Source organism: Lycium barbarum, chromosome 1, assembly GCF_019175385.1.
Source record: "Lycium barbarum isolate Lr01 chromosome 1, ASM1917538v2, whole genome shotgun sequence".
NCBI classification, from domain to species: domain Eukaryota; kingdom Viridiplantae; phylum Streptophyta; class Magnoliopsida; order Solanales; family Solanaceae; genus Lycium; species Lycium barbarum.
This window is the reverse complement of record NC_083337.1, coordinates 70,833,568-70,856,100: the sequence shown is the minus strand read 5'-3', so window position 1 is coordinate 70,856,100 and position 22,533 is coordinate 70,833,568. Positions and strand designations below refer to the sequence as shown.

General features: G+C 42.1%; 1 protein-coding gene across 1 annotated transcript; it reads right to left on the bottom strand.

Annotated features, from left to right (window-relative positions):
• Positions 1-3,206: 3,206 nt before the first annotated feature.
• LOC132612190 (uncharacterized) lies at positions 3,207-5,222 on the bottom strand. Its single transcript, XM_060326515.1, has 4 exons — positions 4,530-5,222; positions 4,359-4,424; positions 3,579-4,067; positions 3,207-3,470 (listed from the first exon to the last, which is right to left on the bottom strand). Exons 1-4 carry the CDS (start codon positions 5,220-5,222, stop codon positions 3,207-3,209), a joined length of 1,512 nt encoding a protein of 503 aa, XP_060182498.1.
• Positions 5,223-22,533: the final 17,311 nt, after the last annotated feature.

Genomic DNA, 22,533 nt, shown 5'->3' with positions numbered 1-22,533 from the left:
AGGTTGTCCTTCCCGGTTACGACTTACGAGATCGTAATTCATCCTTTACCTCATTGTTTCGAACTTTCCATGGCTTGTACCTTCCAAAACTTCAAGCGAAGTCTCAGATACTCCATTGATACGGTTAAGTACATGGCATGCTCATGCTCTAAAAATGCGAGGTGTAACATTTACCTACCATACGTCACTCCGATAGAGTTGTAACATTTTATTTGGGCTCTCGTGCATGCTTTATATATATGTATGTATTTTCTCACACCGCGCTGCGCTATAGTCTACTGGGCAGGCAGGTAGATGTGCACACCACTGCAGTGGGCAGGTTATGATGTTACCCGGATGCGGGATGCCCCGGATGTGGGATGATGTGAAAATGTTTTTTTAAGGCTAAGCATGCATGATATCCGCCTTAAGAGGCAATTAGATGTGCAGGTTATTTCTCTTATCTCGTGGTTTTTCCATATTTTCATTATGTTGTTATTCATGCCTTACATACTTGGTATATTATTCATACTGACGTCCTTTTTCTTGTGGACACTGCGTTCATGCCCACGGGTAGGCAGGGAGACGGATCAGATCCCTAGATGCTCCGTCAGCGATTGTACAGGAGTGCTCCATTTGCTTCAGAGCTGCTGTCTAGTGGTATTATTCTTTTGTGTATATATTTAGGCACGGTGGGGTCCTGTCCCGTCTTTATGATTTTACGCACTCTATGTAGAGGCTCGTAGACAGATGTATATAGTTAGAAGCTTTATAACCTCACCGGTTCATATTTGTATATCATTTTTGGCAGCCTTTTTGGCTTGGTGGAGATTATATATATGTATATATAATGAACTTGCGTCTCTTTCAGTTTGTGATATTTATGAGTTAGCCATGTGGTCCACCTAGATATGATTATAAGATGGATGTTAGGAGGTGCTCGGTAGGTTAGCCCCGGGTGCCCGTCATGGCCCTCCAGTTGGGTCGTGACATTATTCCCTTTTGATGGTATGAATTTGAAATGTTTCAATTCTTTGGCAGCAATCACATGCTTTGACGAATTCATGAGCATCTTTGAACAACGTCGTCTAATAAAACCCAAACTGAAGTACCTTTGCGGTTTTTCTTTCACCGGCGTGATATCCAATATAAGGTGATGAGTGACAGCTCTCAAGATTTATGGGGACTCCTTCCTTTGGAATACATCTGCTAATTATCTCATCTGTGCCAACCCTGTAGAGATACGGCTCATCCCAAATGTAGAATCTGATGTGGTGTAAGATTCGCTTTTTCTTCTCATGATTAGCATCAGGAGGATACACCTCACTTAGCAGAAAGTTCACCATATATACATACCACGGTAGTTCAGCTGTCTGAAGAATAAAAAGTTGCTCATCTAGGAAAGCCTCGATAATCATCACATCATCATCAACATGTTCTCGATATTCCACCCTCAATAAATGGTCTGCTACTTGGTTTCTTTGTGCCCGTTCAATCAAGAATCTCGATATCAAACTCTTGCAGTAATTGCACCAAATGAATAAGTTTGGGCTTCACATCCTTCTTATCTAATAGATACCGATCGACATTGTGATAAGTATAGACAATCACCATGGTCCCCACCAAATAAGATCGAAATTTGTCAAAGGCGTAAAAAACTGCCAATAACTCCTTCTTTGTGGTTGTATAGTTTAACTGGGCTGCATCAAGTGTCTTACTGGTATAATAAATAAGATGAAAAATCTTGTCCCTTTTCTGACCAAGAACAGCCCCCACAGCAAAATCACTTGCATCACACATCAACACGAAAGGCAGAGTCCAATCAGGTGTAATGATAATAGGTACAGTCACCAACCACACCTTCAACTCGTCAAAAGCCTTTAGATACGCTTCATTAAATATGAACTTGACATCCTTCTCTAATAGCTTGCACATTAGATTAGCAACCTTGGAAAAGTCCTTGATGAACTGCCGATAAAAGCCTGCATGCCCAAGAAAACTGCGCACTCCCTGAACATAAACATGAAGTGGTAATTTTTCAATCGCCTCGATCTTAGCTTTGTCAACCTCAATGTCCCCTTGCTGGATACTTTGTGCCCAAGAACAATGCCTTCTTGAACCATGAAATGACATTTTTTCCAGTTAAGCACCAAATTAGTCTCTTCACATCATGCCAGCATAGCATCAAGAAGGTTCAAACAATCATCAAAAGAATCCCCGAAGATCGAGAAATCATCCATGAATGCATCCACATTGTTTTCCACCATATCGGTGAAAATAGCTATCATGCATCTCTAGAACGTACTTGGAGCATTACATAAACTGAAAGGCATCCTTCGGATTGCGAAAGTGCCATATGGACATGTGAAAGTGGTCTTTTCTTGATCTTCTGGTGCAATCATAATCTGGTTGTAACCTGAATAACCATCCAGAAAGCAATAGTAATCGTACCCAACTAATCGATCCCACATCTGGTCCATGAAAGGCAAAGAAAAGTGATCCTTTCTAGTGGCGGTGTTCAGCTTTCGATAAGCAATGCAAATCCTCCAACCAGTAATAGTTCTCTGAGGTACCAGCTCATCTTTCTCGTTCTTCACCACAATCATGCCCCCTTTCTTCGAGACACATTGAATGGGGCTCACCCATTTGCTGTCTGAGATGGGGTAAATAATACAGCTATCAAGACACTTGATCATCTCTTTCTTCACCACATCTTTCATGATTGAGTTTAGCCTTCTTTGACTTTCAACACTGGCCTTGCTATCCTCCTCCAATAGTATCTTATGCATGCAAAATGAACTGTTGATGCCTCGGATGTCAGCCATAGTCCACCCAAAGGCTCGGATTTAGTCTCTTAGTACTCGCAATACATGTTCAACCTGCACATCAGACAAATAAGTAGAAAGGATTATAGGCAATGCGTCACCACTGCCCAAGAAGGCATAGCACAGATGGCATGGTAATGGCTTCAACTCCAGAATGGGAGCTTTCTCAATAGATGGTTTTGGCTTCTTCCATGACTCTGGTTTGTCTAACTCCTCAAATGGGGTGTTGGCTCGTAAATATGCACAAGAAGTGTCAAGAATCTGAAGATACTCCTCGACGTTTTCATCATCCACCAAGTCTTCATCATACACCAATGCTATCTCCAAAGGATCTCGAGAAGCTAGAAAATGATCTAACTCTGCAGTCATGAGCTCGGGCTCCATAACTGTAATCATCTTGAATTATTCATAATACGACGGAAGCCTTGTAGCCTTGAAAACATCAGAAGTAGCTTCTTGTCCATCAACTGCCATACACATCTTCCCATCTCTGACTCGAATAAACGCATCAACAGTCACTAAGAATCCTCTTCCCATGATGAGAGGGACATTCTTATTTGCCTCATAATCAAGGATAATAAAATCAACTGGTAGAATAAAAAGGCCCACTTTCATGAGAACATCTTTAATTATACCAACGGGATATGCAAGAGATCTATCAGCTAACTACAAAGTGACTGTTGTTGGCCTTGGTTCACCAAACCCCAACGTTCAAAACACAGAGGTAGGCATCAGATTAATACAAGAACCCAAATCACACAATGTTGGCCCAACCTCGATATTACTAATAGTGATAGAAATAGTGAAACTGCCCAAATCTTTCAACTTTGGTGGAATCTTGCTCCTCACTCTAGAACTGCACTCCTCAGTAAGTGCCACAGTCTCGAATTCTGTCCAGCGCCTCTTATTTGCAACAACATCCTTGACATACTTAGCATACTTCAAAACTTCTTGGAAGAGCTCTACCAAAGGAATGTTGATGTGCACCTGCTTTAATATGTCAAGAAATTTCTTACATGCTGCATTTATTTTCTGTTTCTGAAAGCCCTGTGGAAATGGTATAGGTGGTCTAGTTACCACACGATCAGGCTGTTGCATGACTTTCTCGGGACTCTTTTCAGCTTTAGTTCTTTGAGCAGGAATGAGTTCAGCATCTACCTTATTGTTGTTCTTTGGTGGCAGTTCTTCAAGTTCTCTGCCATTCCTTAAGGTGATTGCTTTAAAATCTCTCGAATTCTTCTCAATATCACTTGGAAGAGCACCCTATGGCCTGACATTCTAAGAAATCGCCATCTGCTTGACTTGACCTTCGAGCTCATGAATAGATTTATGCATCTCGCTCTGCACTTTTTGATTTTGCTGCTGAGCCACTTGCTTTTGAGCTATGAATTGCTTCATTATGTCTTCTACTGAACTTCCAGCTATCTAGGCTTGGGGCTTTCGATGATTATTCTGCTTGTAGAAATCTTGCTTTCCATATTGCTGATTATAATTATTTCCGAAATAGTTTCCCTGATTTCCACCTCCACGATTGTGCTACCCCACATAATAGACCGATTCTGGATTCTGAGGACAATTAATATAAGCAGGAGGCTCACCATAGCTCTCGCATGCTTCTTGCTGAATATGTTGAACTGGTTAGATCTGCTGACATTGAGAAAGAGCCCTCATAAAAAGATTACAAAGTGTCCCAACATCGCCCCGAATAGCTACAACATCATCTACTTGAAAAACCCGAGCGACTTTCCGTGGCACCTCTGCGCGACTTGTCTCTTCATAATCATAAGCACCTTCGAACATCAGCTCAAGGAGAGCTTCCATCTCCTCATAAGTTTTGTTTAGGATCTGCCCCTGAGCTGAATCATTCAATAAGGCCCTTGATTCATTCCTTATCCCTAATACAAAATAGTTTCCAATGATCTCCTTCGGCTCCATGTCATGTGGACAATTCTGCAAATCACCCTTGTACATTTCCCACGCGTGTGGTAGAGATTCAGAGTCTCTCTGAGTGAAGTTCGCACTTTTTCCTCTCAGCTCCTTTGTTTTCTTGGGTGAGAAAAATTTGTCGATGAATTTATTCGATAATAGCTCCCAAGAAGTGATAGAACCAGCAGGAAGATTTGTCAACCAATCCCTCGCTTCACCAATTAATGAGAATGGAAACAAAGAAAGCTTCACATAATCGTTGGGGACATCTCTATATTGAAAATTCTCGCTCAAATTCACGAATTGCATCAAGTGCTTATGTGGGTCATCATAAGGCTTACCCATATACTGGCACGTATTCTGCACCTGCCGCACTGTTCTTTCTTTCAGCTCAAAATTTCCCTTAATCTCAGGCTTGATGATAGCCTTAGCGATAGTTGCCAGACTGGGTCTATCATAACTGGACAAAAGAATTTGTTGTTCTTGTGCCATCTCAGGAACTATATGATATCCCTGTTCTCGTCTTCAGTGCTGTCAACCAACTCGGTTGCACACTCATTTTCTGCCAGCTTTGTTTGCTTGTGTAAAGTTCTTTCAATTTCCGGATCAAAGACAGCTAAAGCTTTTCCTTGACTTTGAGTGTCTGGCATAAACAAGAGAGTTCACCTGAACGAGCACAAATCAACCAACGAACCAGAGTAAAAACTTGAACATAAATTCAAATATACAAACTAGAAAAATAGTAATTTTGCTAAGTCCCAGGCGACGGCGCCAAAAACTTGCTGCTCCCAAACGCACATGCAAGTATACACAGTCGTACAAGTAATATAGGATTTTTAAGTCCAGATATCGTACCCATAAAGACTTAGATTTTATACTGTTCAACTAATTCAAATTTCATTGTAACTATTCAAGAAGGTGACAATGAAAGTGTTTGTTGTGACTAAACTAAAACTGAAAGTAAACAATTGAGTATGAGTGTTTTTGTGACTGAGAAACTTGTGACGAAGACTGTAAGGGTTATCATATGAGAGAAAGTTTCAGGTTAATACTTTGAACAATTCAGTTGATCTTTTAAAATTCTTACCCAATTTATTTCCTGAGTTACAAGTTGACGGGTTAATTGTAACTTTATTATATCTATTGAACTATTCACAAGCCTGTAGATGCTACTATAATGCCTATATCTCTATGGTCAACAGAGGTAACAAGAACGCATTTATTTCTCCGTAACCAACTAAGTAGGGCTAAAAGGTATATCTCTATTCTCAGTATCGAAATGATAATATCGAACAAACTCTATTTATTCATATTACATACGTGAATCCCCTCTCTCAAGTCCAATTCACGCACCACTATTGGCCAAATAATCAAACAATTAAGAAGAAGAATTAAAAAAAAGCAACCCAAAATATGGAAATTTAATCAATAGAAATTGTCACCAATCTAACTATCATGCCTTTCGCCACAACCCTAGAATGAAGAAATTTAGCAACTCATGATTCTAGATGTAGAGCAAGAATTCATGAATAATCTAGGGCTAAAAAGAAGAAAATAAAATAAACCTAGAGAAAGAAAGTAGAACGGCGACTTACAAGTCTTAGAAAATCCCAGCATACCATTTACAATTAATAAAAAAGTCTATTTATAGTCTAGGTTAAAAGATAAAATAAGTTGACATAATCCTGATCGAAACGAGAAAACTGTGTGTAACTCCACTTTCCTTCCGCATGGGCCTTCCGCTTTTCTTCCACGATGCAGAAGGATAGCCTGATTGTGCACTTGGTCAGGAACTTGTTTTGCTCGCGTTCTCCATGCGACCCAGGCTTGTGCAGTTAAGGTTGTTGTACACGAACGATCTCGGGGCTGAAAGCCTGATTGCACACATCAACTAGAGTTTGATTCCTTACGTTTTCATCCCGCGATGTGGATGAAAAGCGGGGTCTTCAGTTCTTCATTTCTTTCTCTATTTTTTCGCACTTCTCACATCACCACGTTGATGCAAAAGCTTCCCAAAGTCAGTCAAAACTGTTCGATTTTCCTCCAAATGGCCTCGTCGCACCTAATCACACAAACATAATAACATAAGCCCTGATACAACGATTTCATTATCAAGAAAGCAAGTAAAGTACCAAGATTTAGAGGTAAAGCGACACGAAACCTAGATATTTGTGCCGCCAAATATCAATGCACTTGGTTGAAGGTTGAATTATTTACCTAGAGATCTAGCGATCAAGTCCCACTTAATACATTTTTCCCTTCTTTTTTTTTAAGTGGTGGGACCATATTTCAGAAATCCTAGATTCGCCTCTGGCTACAGTGATGTTTGTTGGGTGGGTGCGTTGGTGGTGAGGTAGGAGAAAACATAAGCGATGCTGAAGTAGAGGAGAGGGGTGGCGGAGGTGGGGGAAGGGACAGAAAAGGTGGAATCGGAGAGGGGAGAGGTGGTGGGGTCAAGGAAGAGAGAATGTTTTTCTTCTTACTTTTTTCTCTTTTTTGTAATTTTATTTTTGTTTTTTAAGCTAAAATTCACATGTCTCCGTCTTATTTGTTATTCTTGCGTGTGAATTACACGCAACATATGTGTTTTGTTGCATATTTATTTTGCATCCAAGTGGCAAAGTAAAAGTGGTTTTGGAGGGTTCAGATTGTAGGAATCTTAGTTGGGGGGTCTAAATAAATTCACAGACAAGTTCGAGGGTCTGTCGATGACTTAAGCTTTATTTATACCAAGGGTAGTTATCGTCATATGAATAAGTTTGTGATATGGTCCCTGTATTTCTAGCAATGGAACCAATTTCTTATCATCCAAAAAAGGTGTCAATGCATCCATATTCCTTTTCGAGTAGGTTCATGCTAAAGATTACATTTGTTATCTATATAGACTGATGCACAAAATTATTGTCAATAAGATAGCTAAGACATTAGGGATGTTCAAAACCGAACTGTAACTGATAATAAAAATGCAAAATTTTATCGAATTAACGGTTGGTGAATGGATTAAAATTTTATCGTTAACGGTTTATCAGTGCGGGGCGGATTACTCATTTTTCTTATTGGGTAAATCATTAACTCGTTAAGAATTATCATATTTAAATTTTTATGTCTAGGTATATACAGTATCTATTGTAAACGCTAAAGCTAAAGCCTCGTTGAGATAATTTTGCTCTCTCTCTCTTTTTAATTGCTACTGCATTATGTGTTATTGTTTTAATTCTCATGTTGTCTATTCCGGAGTTTTGTAATTTCTTGAATCGGTTGGGACGATTACGTGAGGGATTTGTTAAAGCTTTAAACTTTTTTATTTTCGAATTTTGTGGCACACTGATTAAATAACTCTCTTCTTGATTTACTGTTAGTTTTGGTAATATCTGAACTACAAAGATAGCTCAGGATTAGGATTGTGCTCCAGATAGCTCAAGATAGTGAGGAACAACGACATTCCTCCGTTTTCTTGATTTACTACTGGTCGCTTTTTCTATATAACATACAAAAGTTTCATTATTTTATCTTCGCAAAAGCAGTTGTTTAAAAGAATTGGAAGGTGTAACTTTAATTTCGTCTGTGGAAGCTGAAATATATGTTCTGATTTTAATGTTTATTGTCTATTAGATTAGTTGAAACACAGCTCGATAACTGCCCGTAATTACTAATCCGATACCGAACCAACCGATATCTTATCGGTTGGCTAGCGGATTTGCATATTAAAAAACCGATAACCATAAGCCGAACCCTTAAGAGTAATTATCCGTCCGATCCGCCTGATAAGCAGCCCTACAAGACATCAAGAAAAAAAGTCAACGATACCACAAGTTCAAATATACCCGTAGATTGTCACTTGGTTTTTTTAAAAGTTTTATGGCAAATAGTAGTTTGAACAATTAGTACCAGCTCTCAAAAGAAGAAGAAAGACATGGTGTGACTGTCGGCAATTTAAATGGCCCAACATGGTATCATTTGATTCGAAATATATTTTAGGCCCAAAATAAAAATAGGTTATAGCCAAGAAAGAAGCCTGACCTAACCCCTAGGAAATTCTCACTAGTCATGAGTTATGGCCACGCTCCCTCTCTCTCCTCCCCGTTCGACATCGCCGCCATTTTCCCTTTTTCTTCCGCCAACCATTGTTGTCTTTCCTACCGCCACCAGTTGTACTCCTTCACTCCACTTAAAATCCATAAGCTCTCTTCTTTGGCTTTCAACCTGCAGATATAACAACAGATGAAATAGTGCATAATAACTGTATAATATGTGTGTAATTAGTGTGTACACATTAGATAGAGTATACATTGATTATATATTTATTATATACAAATTATACAGAAAAGTGGGTGTGGAGGATCACAATAGCTACGTCGGGTACTGATAAAATGCATATATATGTTGTATTAAAGTGTATCTGTATATAACACATATACACTATATATAAATATTCAGTGCTCATACAGTTGTATACACTATATATATGAAGTGTAAAATAAATTTATATATATATATATATATATATATATGAAGTGTAAAATAAATGTATATATAGTGTATAATGCATACATGCAGTGCATGTACAACTTATAAAATATGTATAAAGTGAATAACCGATATATCTTGTTTATATAAAGTGTATTTATAGATGGTGGAAGAGAAAATCTATGAATTCGTTGAAGAATATGGATCTCAACAACTTGTTACAGTGCTGCTTTGTTTTCTTGGCTACGATATGTCTTTTGATTTTATGTTCTCATCCGATTGTCAATTTTTTTACCGAATGGCTAGTTATGTACGTGTCCCATGCTTATATTATTCCAAAGATGGAAAATCTCCTCTTCTCAAACACTAACACGTCAAACACTAACTAATCTAACGTGAATATCAAGATTCTAATTGGAAAATAAGTGGGCTAAATAGAGCAAGGGAGCGAAGCATGCAAAATTCATAAATATAAACACCAAGCCCTCTTTTTGAGCAGTTATACTTTAAATTGTGTTTTGAAATTTTGTACTAGTAATTTTTACCATTTGGACTTGTTGAGGTGGTTCAGGTTGAGACCCGAGGGGCTCGAATGGGATTCGCACATACACCATGTGGGTCCTACCATATGTAGCTATGTATTAGTTATTGGACATGTGTTTTGCACGTGTATTCCTTGTTAATAAGTTTAAACTTTCCACAGCACATGAATATTCTTAAAACATGTACGTGAGATACAAAACAAAATTTGAAAAAAACTACAAATACAATTAGTAAAATGTGAAATGAATATTAACTGCTATATATGTCATATAATTTTTTAAAACAAAATCTATATCTAGATCAAATTTTATGCTGGGAAGATATAGTGACTGATGATTATATGAAATAATTAAGTAAACTTTTTTTTGCTTTCCTTTGTACCATTTGAATATAAGTCAAGAAAGTGAACAATATTACACATCTTAGCTATGAGAGTAAGTGAGGATTTTGACATGAATCTCCAATATTTGGGAGAACAAAAGCTAAACCATAAGGGTGTTGCATGTACTACAACTAGTTGTGATTCCTTCAGTATAAATATTTTAAAATAAAAAATTACAGTAGCTATCATTGAGCCTAAGTTGCAGCCTTCATGTAAATTTGGTAACTCTAGACGACATTTGGGTTTGTTGGTGGCACTTTCGCTTAAAGTTTTCTTCGCGACAAAGTTTTGTTCACATCAGCAAAGTGCCTCTCAAACTTTGTTTCTGTAACGATCCGATTGGTCGTTATGGTGCTAATAACCCTTTTACCCCTGTTAACCCTTTCCCTAGGTCATCGGGCAGGTTTTGGAGTGACCTTTGGAGGTTTGAGCCTCAAACTGGAATTCGTTTGACCAAAACTTGACTTTTGAGTAAACAAACTTTTTTCGGAATTTCGTCGATTCCAAGAAGTCTAAAATGGTCATTTATGACTTGATAGTGCATTTGGTTCGATCCCAATGCAATTGGGAGTGTTTTGGAACTGGGGTTGGAACCTTGACTTTAGGCCATTGGGGGTTGACTTGGTCAAATAGACCTCCGTTGGGAATTCCGAGGCCACGGGTGAGTTCATAGTGCGTTTTTATGTGTGTTTGCAAGTTTGTTTTATATTTATGGGGCCTCGAGTGATAATCAGATTTCGGGACGAGATTGGTCAAAAGTAGAACTTTATGATATCTAGTGTAAACGTTGTGGCGGCCTAGTAACCACTGTGGCAGTCCTGCTATAGCGATAGGCCAAAAGCCATAGCGTTCATGTTGTTTGGTGACGAGCCACCATAGCTGCCATGGCGAGCTCGCAGTAGCTGAATCCTTGCCGCTACAGCAGCTTGTGAGTTTTGGGATGGCCGCCATAGCGGGCCATGTGGCACCATAGCGCGTGCGCTGCTGTAGTTCCTCTAAACGCCATAGCCGATGTCGGGCAGAATTCTATTATTTTCTTTAGTTAAAATCCTTAAACCTTATCACTTCATTTTCATCACTTTCTAAGCACTCTTTGGGAGAATTGATCAACTTGTGGGCTGAATCCTCTTGGAGGTAAGACCTATGACCCTAGACTTCATCATTTACGTTCCTAGATTCCTAATTTATGCTTAGAATAACTAGAATCAAAATAGAGAAGATAAGTGTTAAGATAAATTTCTTGGAATGGGTTTAGACTTCTAAAATAGAAATTGATAGTGAAATTGACTAGTATAACCATAGAATTTGATGAATTCCTTGTTGTTAAGCTTGTTTCTTCCTTTATTAATGGTTAATTTGAGGATTGAAGAATTACGGTTCATACCCAAATTTGGGGGTTTTGCTTTAAATCTGAATTAGGCTTAATCTTGAGTTGTTTTAGCAATTGATTAGTGAGTTTGATCACCTAGAGCTTGAATTGCATGTTCCCTCTTTCAATTTCCCGTTTTACCCTTGTGGCCCCTTTTCCCCAATTCTTAGGTTAGATTTTGACCTAACTAGAAATATAGCAATATCGGTGTCGTTATTCGTGGTTTTTTCTATAGAATTCGATTATGGATATACTTTGAGTACTTAGAGGCGCAATGAAAGGGCAAGGCCAAGTTGTGACGGTTCGTGGCTCTTGTTCGGCTTTCCAGGTAGGTTAAGGCTAACCTTTTGGTTAGATTTATGTTACCGATTCATATGTAGAGTTAGTGATTGTTGGATAAAACATATAAACCTTCAGGTATAAAGTCGGGATGGAATACTTAGGTTGGCATTGTTGCTGATTATGGCTTGTCGCCTTTTGCATTCTATTGGGTTGTTACGTTTTCGTGAGTTGTTAGCTTGTCGCCACGTGATTGAATCTAGAGTTGATGCTTAGTGATTACTTGTGCGTCTGAAAGCATAGTTATCGTGATTAAATTGTTGGAAAGGAAAGAAAGGTTATGATATTGATATTGCGAGTAAGATTTGTGTCCATATGTGGCACCATTGATTCATATATCCTTGATGGCATTTTTATCATGCATTCACTCATTTATAAATATTCTGGGTCGGGTTGGGCGCCACAACACTTGCTTGGATCGCGTTGCATGTATCACAACAGTGCTTGGAATTGGGTTGCCGCAACACTAACTATTGGATAGGGATGTGCGCCGCAGCAGGTACATGGATTTAACGGTCCCCCATGGGTCATGACTGTCGAGCCAAAGAGATATTCCGCCCGAAGCGTATGTGTATCATTGCATTTGCATTGCATTCATCTCATATTTACTTACGACATTGTATTGGACTTGTTGGTTGATCTTTGATGATACGTGTACTTGATAGTGGTTCTTTAGATAGTGTTTCGGACTTATAGTAGACTTGAGGTGATATACTAGACTTGGTGATTGGTATAGAATATGATATTTGGGTTGTGTTGAGTATTATCTGATTGTTAGCATTCCTATTTTTTCAGTCTCTTTCTTATATATATGATTTTCTAACTATTGTCGGCCTATAATGCCTACTCAGTACTGTGGTTTTGTACTGATACTACTTTGTTGTACTCTTTCTATAAGGGTAGAGTACACTGTTGGAGAGTCGTCTATCCCTCGAAGCTGATCCTGAGGCTTTCTTTCAGATTTTCTAGGGTGAGCTTGCTTAATGGATTCTGCAGCCCGGAGATTCTTCTACTTACTTGTCTTTTCTAGTTTCTAGACATGTTGATTATTCCAGACTTGTAGTATTTGTAGTAGTGGCTCTTGTACGGCCTTAGATCAGATTCCTTGGGATTATTGTAATATCTTCCGGACTTATTCACTTATCTTTATTATTATCTACGTTTGAGACTTATATTTGGTTATCTTGATTGCTTTGTTGTGTTTGAATCTATGATTGGGAAACGGGTTCGCCTACCGAGGTGGGGAATGGTAGGTGCCTGCATGTTCCCTAAGTTGGGGCTTGAAAAGTTGGTATCAGAGCCCTAGGTTACCCGATCTATCAGTACAAGAGCATGTCTAGTAGAGTCTTGTGGATCGGTACGATAAGCTCCGTACCTCTCTGTGGAAGGCTAAGAGACATTTGGGAACTTCACATTCTTTCATTCCTTTGTACTACTTTATTCAAATTGGTATCTGACTTTTTCTAATTGTTATCTGATCCGCTTCTATTCTCTCACAGATGGTGAGGACACGAGCTACTATCGCGACGGACGAGGTGCCGGAGCTCGCTGCTAGGGCAGGCACAAGAGGATGAGCACAAGGGAGAGGTCGCAGCTCAGCTAGAGGTCGTGGAGCTGCACCGCTAGGGTTGGGGCCCCTGTGACTGGACAGAGACGAGCACGTTCAACTTCTCCAGAGCAGCAGCCCGAGAGAGCACAGGCAGCCGGAAGAGGTGAGGGACCAGACCAGACTCACCCCAATGCCATGTCTGATCAGGCATTCCAGGATATCATGGCCCGTGTACTTCTTCATCTTGACGGCCAGAATGCCGTAGGTGGCACCACTACTCCAGGTGGTTCCCAGACTCGAATAAGGTATAGACTCCTGAGCAGGGCTAGCATGTGGGGATGCATCCTGCTGCTGCTATGGCCCCGCGTTTAGGTGGTTTCTAGTCCCTGAGGGTGCTCTCAGACCCGTGCCATTCCATCCTTTGACCGTTGAGGATTAGGAGCTCACTGGGAGGTTCCTGAAGATAGAGTCGCCCAAGTTCTTTGGCTTGCGCAGTGAGGATACATATGAGCTTATTATGAAGATGCATTAGAGGCTCTATGTGATGCATATTGTGGAGTCTCATGGGGTTGACTATGTGTCATTTCAGTTTCGCAGCGACGCAAATACTTGGTGGAGGACTTTTATTAGGAGCAGACCTACTGGTGCACCTCCACTTACTTGGACCTTGTTCCTTCAGGCTTTCTTGGAGAAGTACATGCCGCGTACTTTGAGGGATGAGCGTAGAAATGAGTTTCTTCATTTGCGACAGCACGGTATGACCGTGTCAGAGTATGAGGCTAGATTTCTATTTTTGGCTAGGTATGCTGCTCAGTTGATTCCCACGGAGGAGAAGATCGTAGGTTTGTGGGTGGACTTGTGTATCCATTCCATATTGCTTGTCTTCCTTTGGTGGCTTTGGGATCTTCTTTCCAGACGGTTGTTAATCATGCTTTGGGTGTTGATTCTGCCAAGACTCGATCTTTTAAAGAGTCTAGTGAGAAGAAGTCGCGTCATCATGTTGGTTATAGTGGTTCTAGCTACAAGGTGGGTCACTGTCATCCAGGCCTTATCAGTCAGTGTTACAGGCTTCGTCACGTGGTCCTTCTAGACCCAGTGGTTATGGAGCTTGACAATCCCATGGTGGTTCGTACTCTTCCAATTAATCGTGGTGGTCCCTCTAGTTCATCAACTTCCGTGCATCGGCCTCCAACCCCCAGATCTTGCTATGTTTGTTGTGACATCTTCCACTTTATGAGAGATTGTCCAAGAGTCATACAGAGTGGGTCCTAGCAGGGTTTTCGATTCCAGATTTCGAGGGCTCCGGCACCATCTAGTGGCCGGGATGGTTCTTCAACCAGAGGCTGTGCTCAGTCAGGCCGCAGTGGATCTTATCAGTCCATGGGTGGACACCAGTCAGATAAAGGTGGTTCTCAGGCCTCCAGAGGAGGGGCACAGTCGGACCAGAGTGGCCGTAGTAGTGGTCTTTGCTATTCCTTTCCGGGTAGGCCCGAGGTAGAGACCTCTGATGATGTGATCTCAGGTACTATTTATGTTCGTCATCGACTTGCTTCAGTCTTGTGTGATCCGGGGTCTACTTTCTCATATGTATCTGCTTATCATTCTGTTGGTTGGGCTTTGACTAGTGATCATCTTGATGTGCCTGTCTATATATCTACTTCGGTTAGAGACTCAGTTGTTGTTGATAGAGTCTTTCAGTCTTGCTTAGTTACATTTATGGGGTATGATACTTAGGTAGACTTCGATATTATCTTGGGTATGACTTGGTTGTCACCGTATCATGTGATCTTCGACTGTCATGCGAAGATAGTCACATTAGTTATGCATAGGATTCCTAGATTAGAGTGGAGGGGTAATTCGAGCCCTGCTTCGAAGAAGATCATTTCTTATCTCCGCGTGAAGAAGTTAGTTAGCAAGGGGTGTTTGGCTTACTCGCCCATGTTCGTGATACTAGCATTGATTCTCCGCCCATTGAGTTTGTGCCCATCGTATGTGAGTTTGTGAGGTCTTTCCTTCTGATTTGCTGGGTATGCCACCGGACCGTGACATTAATTTATGTATCGATTTGGATCTGGGCATACGCCCCATTTCTATACCTCCCTATAGGATGGCACCCGCTGAGTTGAGGGAGCTGAAAGAGCAGCTATAGGATCTGTTGAGGAAGGGGTTGATTAGACCGAGTGTCTCCCCTTGGGGTGCTCCTGTTTTGTTTGCGAAGAAGAAGGACAGTATGATGAGGATGTGCATAGATTACCATCAGTTGAACAAGGTCTCCATTCGTAATAAGTATCCCATTCCTCGCATTTATGACTTGTTCGACCAGCTTTAGGGTGCTTCGGTATTTTGGAAGATTGGTTTGAGGTCAAGCTACCATCAGCTGAAGATTCGGGCCGAGGATGTTCCGAAAATGGCCTTTAGGACTCGTTATGGTCATTACGATATTCTTGTGATGTCAATTGGGCTTACAAATGCCCAAGCTGCATTTTTGACTTTGATAAATGGCATTTTCAAGCCATATCTTGATTCCTTCGTTATTGTGCTCATCGATGATATCTTGGTATATTCGAAGAGTAGGGAGGAGCATGAGCATCATTTGAGGATTGTCCTTGGGTTATTGAAAGAGAAAGAGCTTTATGCCAAGTTTTGGAAGTGTGAGTTCTGGCTTGAGTCTATGGCATTCTTAGGCCATATTGTGTCTAAAGATGGGATCATGGTTGATCCAAAGAAGATTGACGATATTAGAGATTGGGCGAAGCCCACTACTGTGACTGAGATTCGTAGTTTCTTGGGGTTAGCCAGCTATTACCGTTGATTTATAAAGGGATTCGCTTATATTGCTTCTTCGTTGACTAGATTGACTGGGAAGAAGGTTCTTTTTCAGTGGTCTGATGCTTGTGAAGAGAGCTTTCAACAGCTTAAGACTCTTTTGACTTTAGCCCCGATTCTGGCATTACCCGTGAAAGGTAAGGATTTCTTAGTATATTGTGATGCATCCCGTGTTGGTTTAGGTGTTGTGTTGATTTAGGAGGGTAGAGTCATTCCCTATGTTTCCCGTCAGTTGAAGATCAACGAGAAGAACTACCCTACCCATGATCTGTAGTTATTAATAGTAGTCTTCGCCTTGAAGATTTGGAGGCACTATCTGTATGGAGTCCGTTGTGAGGTATTTACCGATCATCGCAACCTTCAACACATGGTCAATCAGAGATATCTAAATTCCAGACAGCATAGGTGGATGGAGCTTCTGAAGTACTATAACATCACCATTCTCTATCATCGGGGGAGGACTAATGTGGTAGTTGATGCCTTGAGTCGCAAGGCAGTGAGTATGGGTAGCTTAGCCCAATTGGTTGCTTCTGAGCGTCCGTTAGCCATGGAGGTTTAGACTCTGGCTAATAGTTTTGTATGTATTTATCTGTTATATCTCGTACTTTTGCGTGTTCGGGAGAATTCGAAATCATTTTGGATTTGTAAGAAACAAGGCTATGTGTTGATTTGAATTAAGATATGTGTGTGTTGTCTAAGGAAAATATTATTGTGGAAGCGTTGAAGAAGGCCAATGGGGCAATTGGAATTTCGGAAATTAGTTTCGGGAATTACAAAATGGGAGTTTAATGAATTGGGCTCACCAAAATGAAAACAATTTTGGGCCCAAAACCACGAGGGTGGCCGGCCATTGTGGCTTGGCCCAAGCCCAAATAATTGTTAGCATGTGATAAATTAATAAGGGAGCAATATTATATAACCATGCCTATCCATTGGAATGTTCAAGAAACAATTACAACACAAGAAAAATTGAAGAAACCCCATTGAGGAGCTCTCAGCTAAGCACACCAAAACAAAAAAAATCCCTAGCCTTTGATCTTGAACCAAAAATCCTACTCTTCTTGAATCCTTAACAAGTGCAAGACACTCTACAACGTAGTGCAATTAGTTTGGCGAGGAGGTAACGTTTGTGGCAAGTGAAAGTTGGAAGAAAAGGTAAGGATTCCATGTTCTTGTTATGTTATGAAAGATTATATATGTGTTGTGATGTATGGAAATGAATGAAAGTGTGAAAATTTGGTGTGTTGAGAATATGTGTGTGTGGCCGTGTGCTATATGGGAGGAGGAGGAACATGGATTAAATTATTTGATATGTTAATTGTGGTGTTGTAGCCTTATGATGTAAATGGAAGTATAATGGTTCAAAACTTGCATGAAAATTGGTTGTGAGTTGTTGTGGAAAGATTATGTGAATTTACTTAGTTTAATGTAATCATGGAAGTGGAATTACTAAAGTGGGAAATGATGTTGTTGTTAATGAATTTGGAAGAAGACGACGTGACTTTATTGTTTTGTCGCATTTGTTGAAGTATCGGATAGAGTATGGAATTGGTGAATTGTTTGAATCCTTGAGTGTTGTTTCAAATATCGTCAAAATGTACTTGAGTGATCCTTAATTAGTTAATGGATATGGAAAACATGGATAGTAGCTTGATATTGTGGAGTTGAAATGAAAGTTTTTGCTTTATGAAGAAAAGAGGAATCTTTGCATTCTAGTGCGATCTGTGGTAGTTTGTTTATATTGTTGAATGGGTTGTTGTTGTTGTTGTTGATATATTGAGCCGAGCTAAGTCTCGGGGATGCTATATGTATAAGGGAGATGCTGCCGAAATTTCGGTAGGCCAGTATAGACTTAAGTGATTTCTTAAAAGCTCGCAACTCACAATTGGTAAATGTGACCATTTGTAGATTTTTGGCGAACTTGAGGCTTGGTTTTGGAGACGTATAGGTGGCGGAAAAGGTATGTAAAGCCCATCCTCTCCTTCTTTGGCATGCCCTAGATCTATTAGGTTGAGATTTCGGCCTCGGGGACAATTCTGCTCTTCGTAATCCGAGATTGGTTTTTGTTACTATTCATTCAGTGCCATTGAACCCCAAAAGGTGCATTTTGCTTGAAAAGTGGTTAAACCTCCATAACTTTTACAAATGTAACCCGATCACTCTGAAACTTTGCTGGATGACTCCGTAGAGTCTAATAGGCGTGATTCTCGTCCGCCGCCTCGACTTGGCCCGAGGTGGGCCCGCTATCCCCGATGTCTCTCTTATTGTTCTGTTTGTCTTATTCCCGTACGGTAAGTCAAGGGAGCTCATGGTTATTGTTCCGACTACTAAGCGGGAGATATTTTATCTATCCGAGACGGATTTTAATGATTATTGACCCAATTGCGGGGACAGAAACCCTGATATGTGTTGTATGGCTTTAGCCAATGTACTTTTGTCCGGAGTTCGCAGGTAACTCCTGGTTATTATGCTGTCTACTATACGATAGGTGTTATGACCACCTTTATGATCATTATAAAATGTTTTTGACATCTAAAAATCTTACCCTGAGATTTTAGACAAACTACTTATTTTCTGTGTTTTCCGATATACGATTTTGGTATACCTGAGTCCTGTGTGATGCATGATCCTGGCATGCGTGATTTACGTGTGGAAAGTGATAATTTGGCATTCTGTATGGTTATTTTATGTTTTGCCGAGTCCCGGGCCGGTTATGTGAATATGCGCATATGTAATATTGGCCGCTGGACCCTCGACCGCGGCGTGTCCGACATTGACTGCTGGACCCTTGACCGCGTCATGCCGGACGTGTGGCTTTGACTGCTGGACCCTTGACCGCGTCCGCCGCACTTGTGGTTATGCCCGACATAGACCGCTGGACCCTTGACCACGGTATGTCGAATCTGTGATAGTGACCGCTGGATACTCGACCGCGGTATGTGTGATTGTGACCGCTGGACACTCGGCCGCGGTTTGTGTGATAGCGACCGCTGGACTTAGGGCTGCGGAAACGGCGCGTTGATTTTCCTATGTGAGCGAAACAAAAAGGTTTTCCAAAAGAAAGCAAGCATTTTGGCATTCCGATTGCCGTGTTGATTTCCCGGAACTTCCTTTGCCCGTTGTACGCCGGATACGACTCCTTAGTATTCTGGCTATTGTGCCCGCTTTCTATATATCGTATTTCAGTTGTGACCTTGCTTTCTGTGTTGTATGCTTTACATACTCAGTACATATTTCGTACTGACCCCCTCTTTTCGGGGGGCTGCGTTTCATGCCCGCAGGTACAGATTCTCGTTTTGGTGACCCACCGGTATAGGATCTCCATTCTGCGGTTCGGAGTGCTCCCCTTGCTTTCGGAGCCGACGTTTTGGTATATACTCTTTTGGTGTACATGTTTATGCTTGTTCAGGGTACGGCGGGGCCCTGTCCCGCCATATGATTCTGTCGTTCTGGATTAGAGGTCTGTAGACATAGACGTGGGTAATGTACAGTTTTGTCTAGATGTGTTGTGTGAATTGGGTTTGGGCGGCTCATCCGCCGTGGCGACCCTATCGGCTGCATGTACATATGTTTTGGTACGTTATGTATGATCTGAAAGCCTTGCTGGCTTCTATGCAGCGTATATGATTGTAGGCACCCGTGGGGAGCCTCGTCTAGTATTTACTTATGTACAGGTCACTTGTATGCTGAATCTGGTAACTGAGCGCGTAGGGGGTGCCCAAGTCGAGCACCAGTCACGGTCCACGGGGATGGGTCGTGACAGAAGTGGTATCAGAGCAGTTCCGTCCTCGGATTGTCTACAGACCGTGTCTAGTAGAGTCTTGTTTATCGGTGTGTTGTGCACCACATCTATAAACAGGAGGCTACAGGACATTTAGGATGTTACCCTTTCTTTGAATCTTAGATCGTGCGATAGAGCTGTGCTATTAGGATAACTCTTTTCTGATCGGTTGTCGTATTTTTCAGCGATGCCTCCAAAGAAGGCAACAGCCGCCCAGAAGGGCAAGTCTACAGCGGCAGGTGAGACCAGCCGAGCTCAGGTGATTACTAGGGCCCGTACCCAGATCGAGCCAGATGTTGTACCTTCGACGGCCAGTTCCGTTACGCCACCAGTACCGGAGGGGTCTGGAGCAGCCACAGCTGCAGTACCGGGGGTGGCCCCACCGCCAGCTCCCGCGGCACCAGTACCTGTACCCCCAGCCCCCCAACCACAGGCAGATGATGGGACCCTGAGAGAGGCAGTCTAGTTATTGACTCAGTTGCTGGCGGGACAGGTTCAGAAACAGTGAGCAGGAGATGATCGTGTAGACGGACGCAATGGTAAAAGGGCTCGTGATTTTCTGCTTTGTCGCCCACCAGAGTTTTCCGGGTTAAAGCCCGCAGAGGACCCTCAGGAGTTCGTCCAGCAAATGCAGCGTTCCCTGCGATTGATTAGTGCCTCCGAGACAGAGTCGGTTGAGTTGGCGTCATACCAGTTGCACGACGTAGCAGCTAACTGGTATGAGTCTTGGATGTTATCCAGAGGTGAGGATGCCCCTCCAGCGGTATGGGGAGAGTTTACAGAGGCCTTCCTGACCCATTTTCTACCTCCGGAGATGAGGCGGGCCAGAGTAGACAGGTTCTTGCTATTGAGGCAGAGGGGCAGGAGTGTCAGGGAGTACAGTCTGGAGTTTGATTCGCTGGCCAGATACGCGTCCACCTATGTTGCTGATATGACTGACCGGATGCACCGGTACGTGATGGGGTTGGATGATTATTTGGTTGACAGCTGTACGGTGATGGCGGCCCAGACAGGGATGGACATTGCCCGTATACAGGCCCACACCCAGAGTATGGAGGACCGACGCCGAGGGCGCCAGCCTGACAGGGATTATGATAGGGGTCCGCCCAAGAGATCCAGATCCGCGAGATATTCTGGGGGATCGTGAGGCAGGCAGCCTCAGCAGCAGGAGAGCGGATATCCTCCCCAGCCAGCACAGAGCACCCCCCCACAGTTCTCCGGCTGGGAATCGGATGGTGCAGAGTATTCGAGGGCAGGCCAAAGCTCTAGGGCTTCAGACTTTCAGAGGGACAGAGATTCCAGCCAGTGGAGGCCACCTTTACCCCGCTGCCCTCTCTGTAGGAGACACCACCGGGAGGGGGAGTGTCGTCGTGCCACGGGTGCTTGCTTTACCTGCGGCCAGCAGGGCCACTATATGGTAGACTGCCCACTTGGGGACCGTGCCGGGGGAGCAGCCCAACCTACCGGGTCAGTCGCTGGTTCGTCTTCCCTTTCCGTAGCCATGCACCCGATGGGACGGGGCACACCGGCACCAGCAGGTCGTGACAGAGGTCGCGGCGGAGCCTCCAGTTCCTGCGGTCCATCGAACCGCCTATACGCGCTGACCAGCCGGCAGGACCCAGAGATGGCACCAGGTGCCGACCCAGGTATATTATTAATCTTTTCTTGAGAAATATGCGTGTGGATAGATCTGTACTCTATCATATTATGTGATTTTCTTCTTCCGGGTGTTAGTAAAGGTAAAGTGATCTTCAACCCAGTAGAACTATATGAGATAACCATAAACATACATATGGAAATGGACATTGAGGATTCAGAAGGGCGATACGATAATCGCATGGTTTAGACCCGGGGTGGGACCCGCTACGAAATCTTTTTGAAAATATGTTGAAACTACGATCTGCCCTAAATTGCATGACAAAGGTCGTGTGGGGCAGCCGATGCAATTATATTGAAATTAACGCATCAAAACGCATAAAAGTTTCAGAGTTAAGCGTGCTGGGGCCAGAGCAATTTTGGAATGGGTGACCCCCTGGGAAGTACCCCGAAATTTTCATAAAGCCAGGTATAAAAGATAAATGGGAAATGTGGTGTAACCTAAAGGGAATTAAATGTACTAAATGGTTAGAAACCCTGAATCGGACGAGTAGGCTAAGGCGAACCCAGCCGGTAAAGAGAAAGGGAGCGCAACACAATTAGGTGACCAGAGTAAGTTTGAGTAAATGTTCAGAAATGTTTCGGTGAGTAAAATGGCAGTAAATGCATAGGTATGTGTATGATTTCTCGTTCGTGACTGTACCAATCCGTAGTGGGCCCCAGCGACCAGTGTTACAATATGTGAAGGATGTTAGTTAAACGAGTTCCGGGAGACAAGTAAAAGGTGTGATATGGAAATGTTCTGAAATAAACGAGTACTGACCTCACCACAGTAAGGGTAGGAACTCATGACATGACGATATTGAGGGAAAAGAGAAAAGTAAGTGAACGGAAGGGATAATAGTTGCAACTTTTGGAAATCCTCGAAGGAAAGACGGGGACCTCCCCAGG

Excerpts from the sequence above, each read along its gene's own strand:
- LOC132612190 (XM_060326515.1), bottom strand. The coding sequence starts at position 5,222 with ATGGCACAAGAACAACAAATTCTTTTGTCCAGTTATGATAGACCCAGT. Across the intron at positions 4,068-4,358 it reads GTCCTCAGAATCCAGAATCG|GGTGCTCTTCCAAGTGATAT; the intron begins GTCTATTATGTG and ends GTCAGGCCATAG. Across the intron at positions 3,471-3,578 it reads TCACTATTAGTAATATCGAG|TTAGCTGATAGATCTCTTGC; the intron begins GTTGGGCCAACA and ends GTCACTTTGTAG.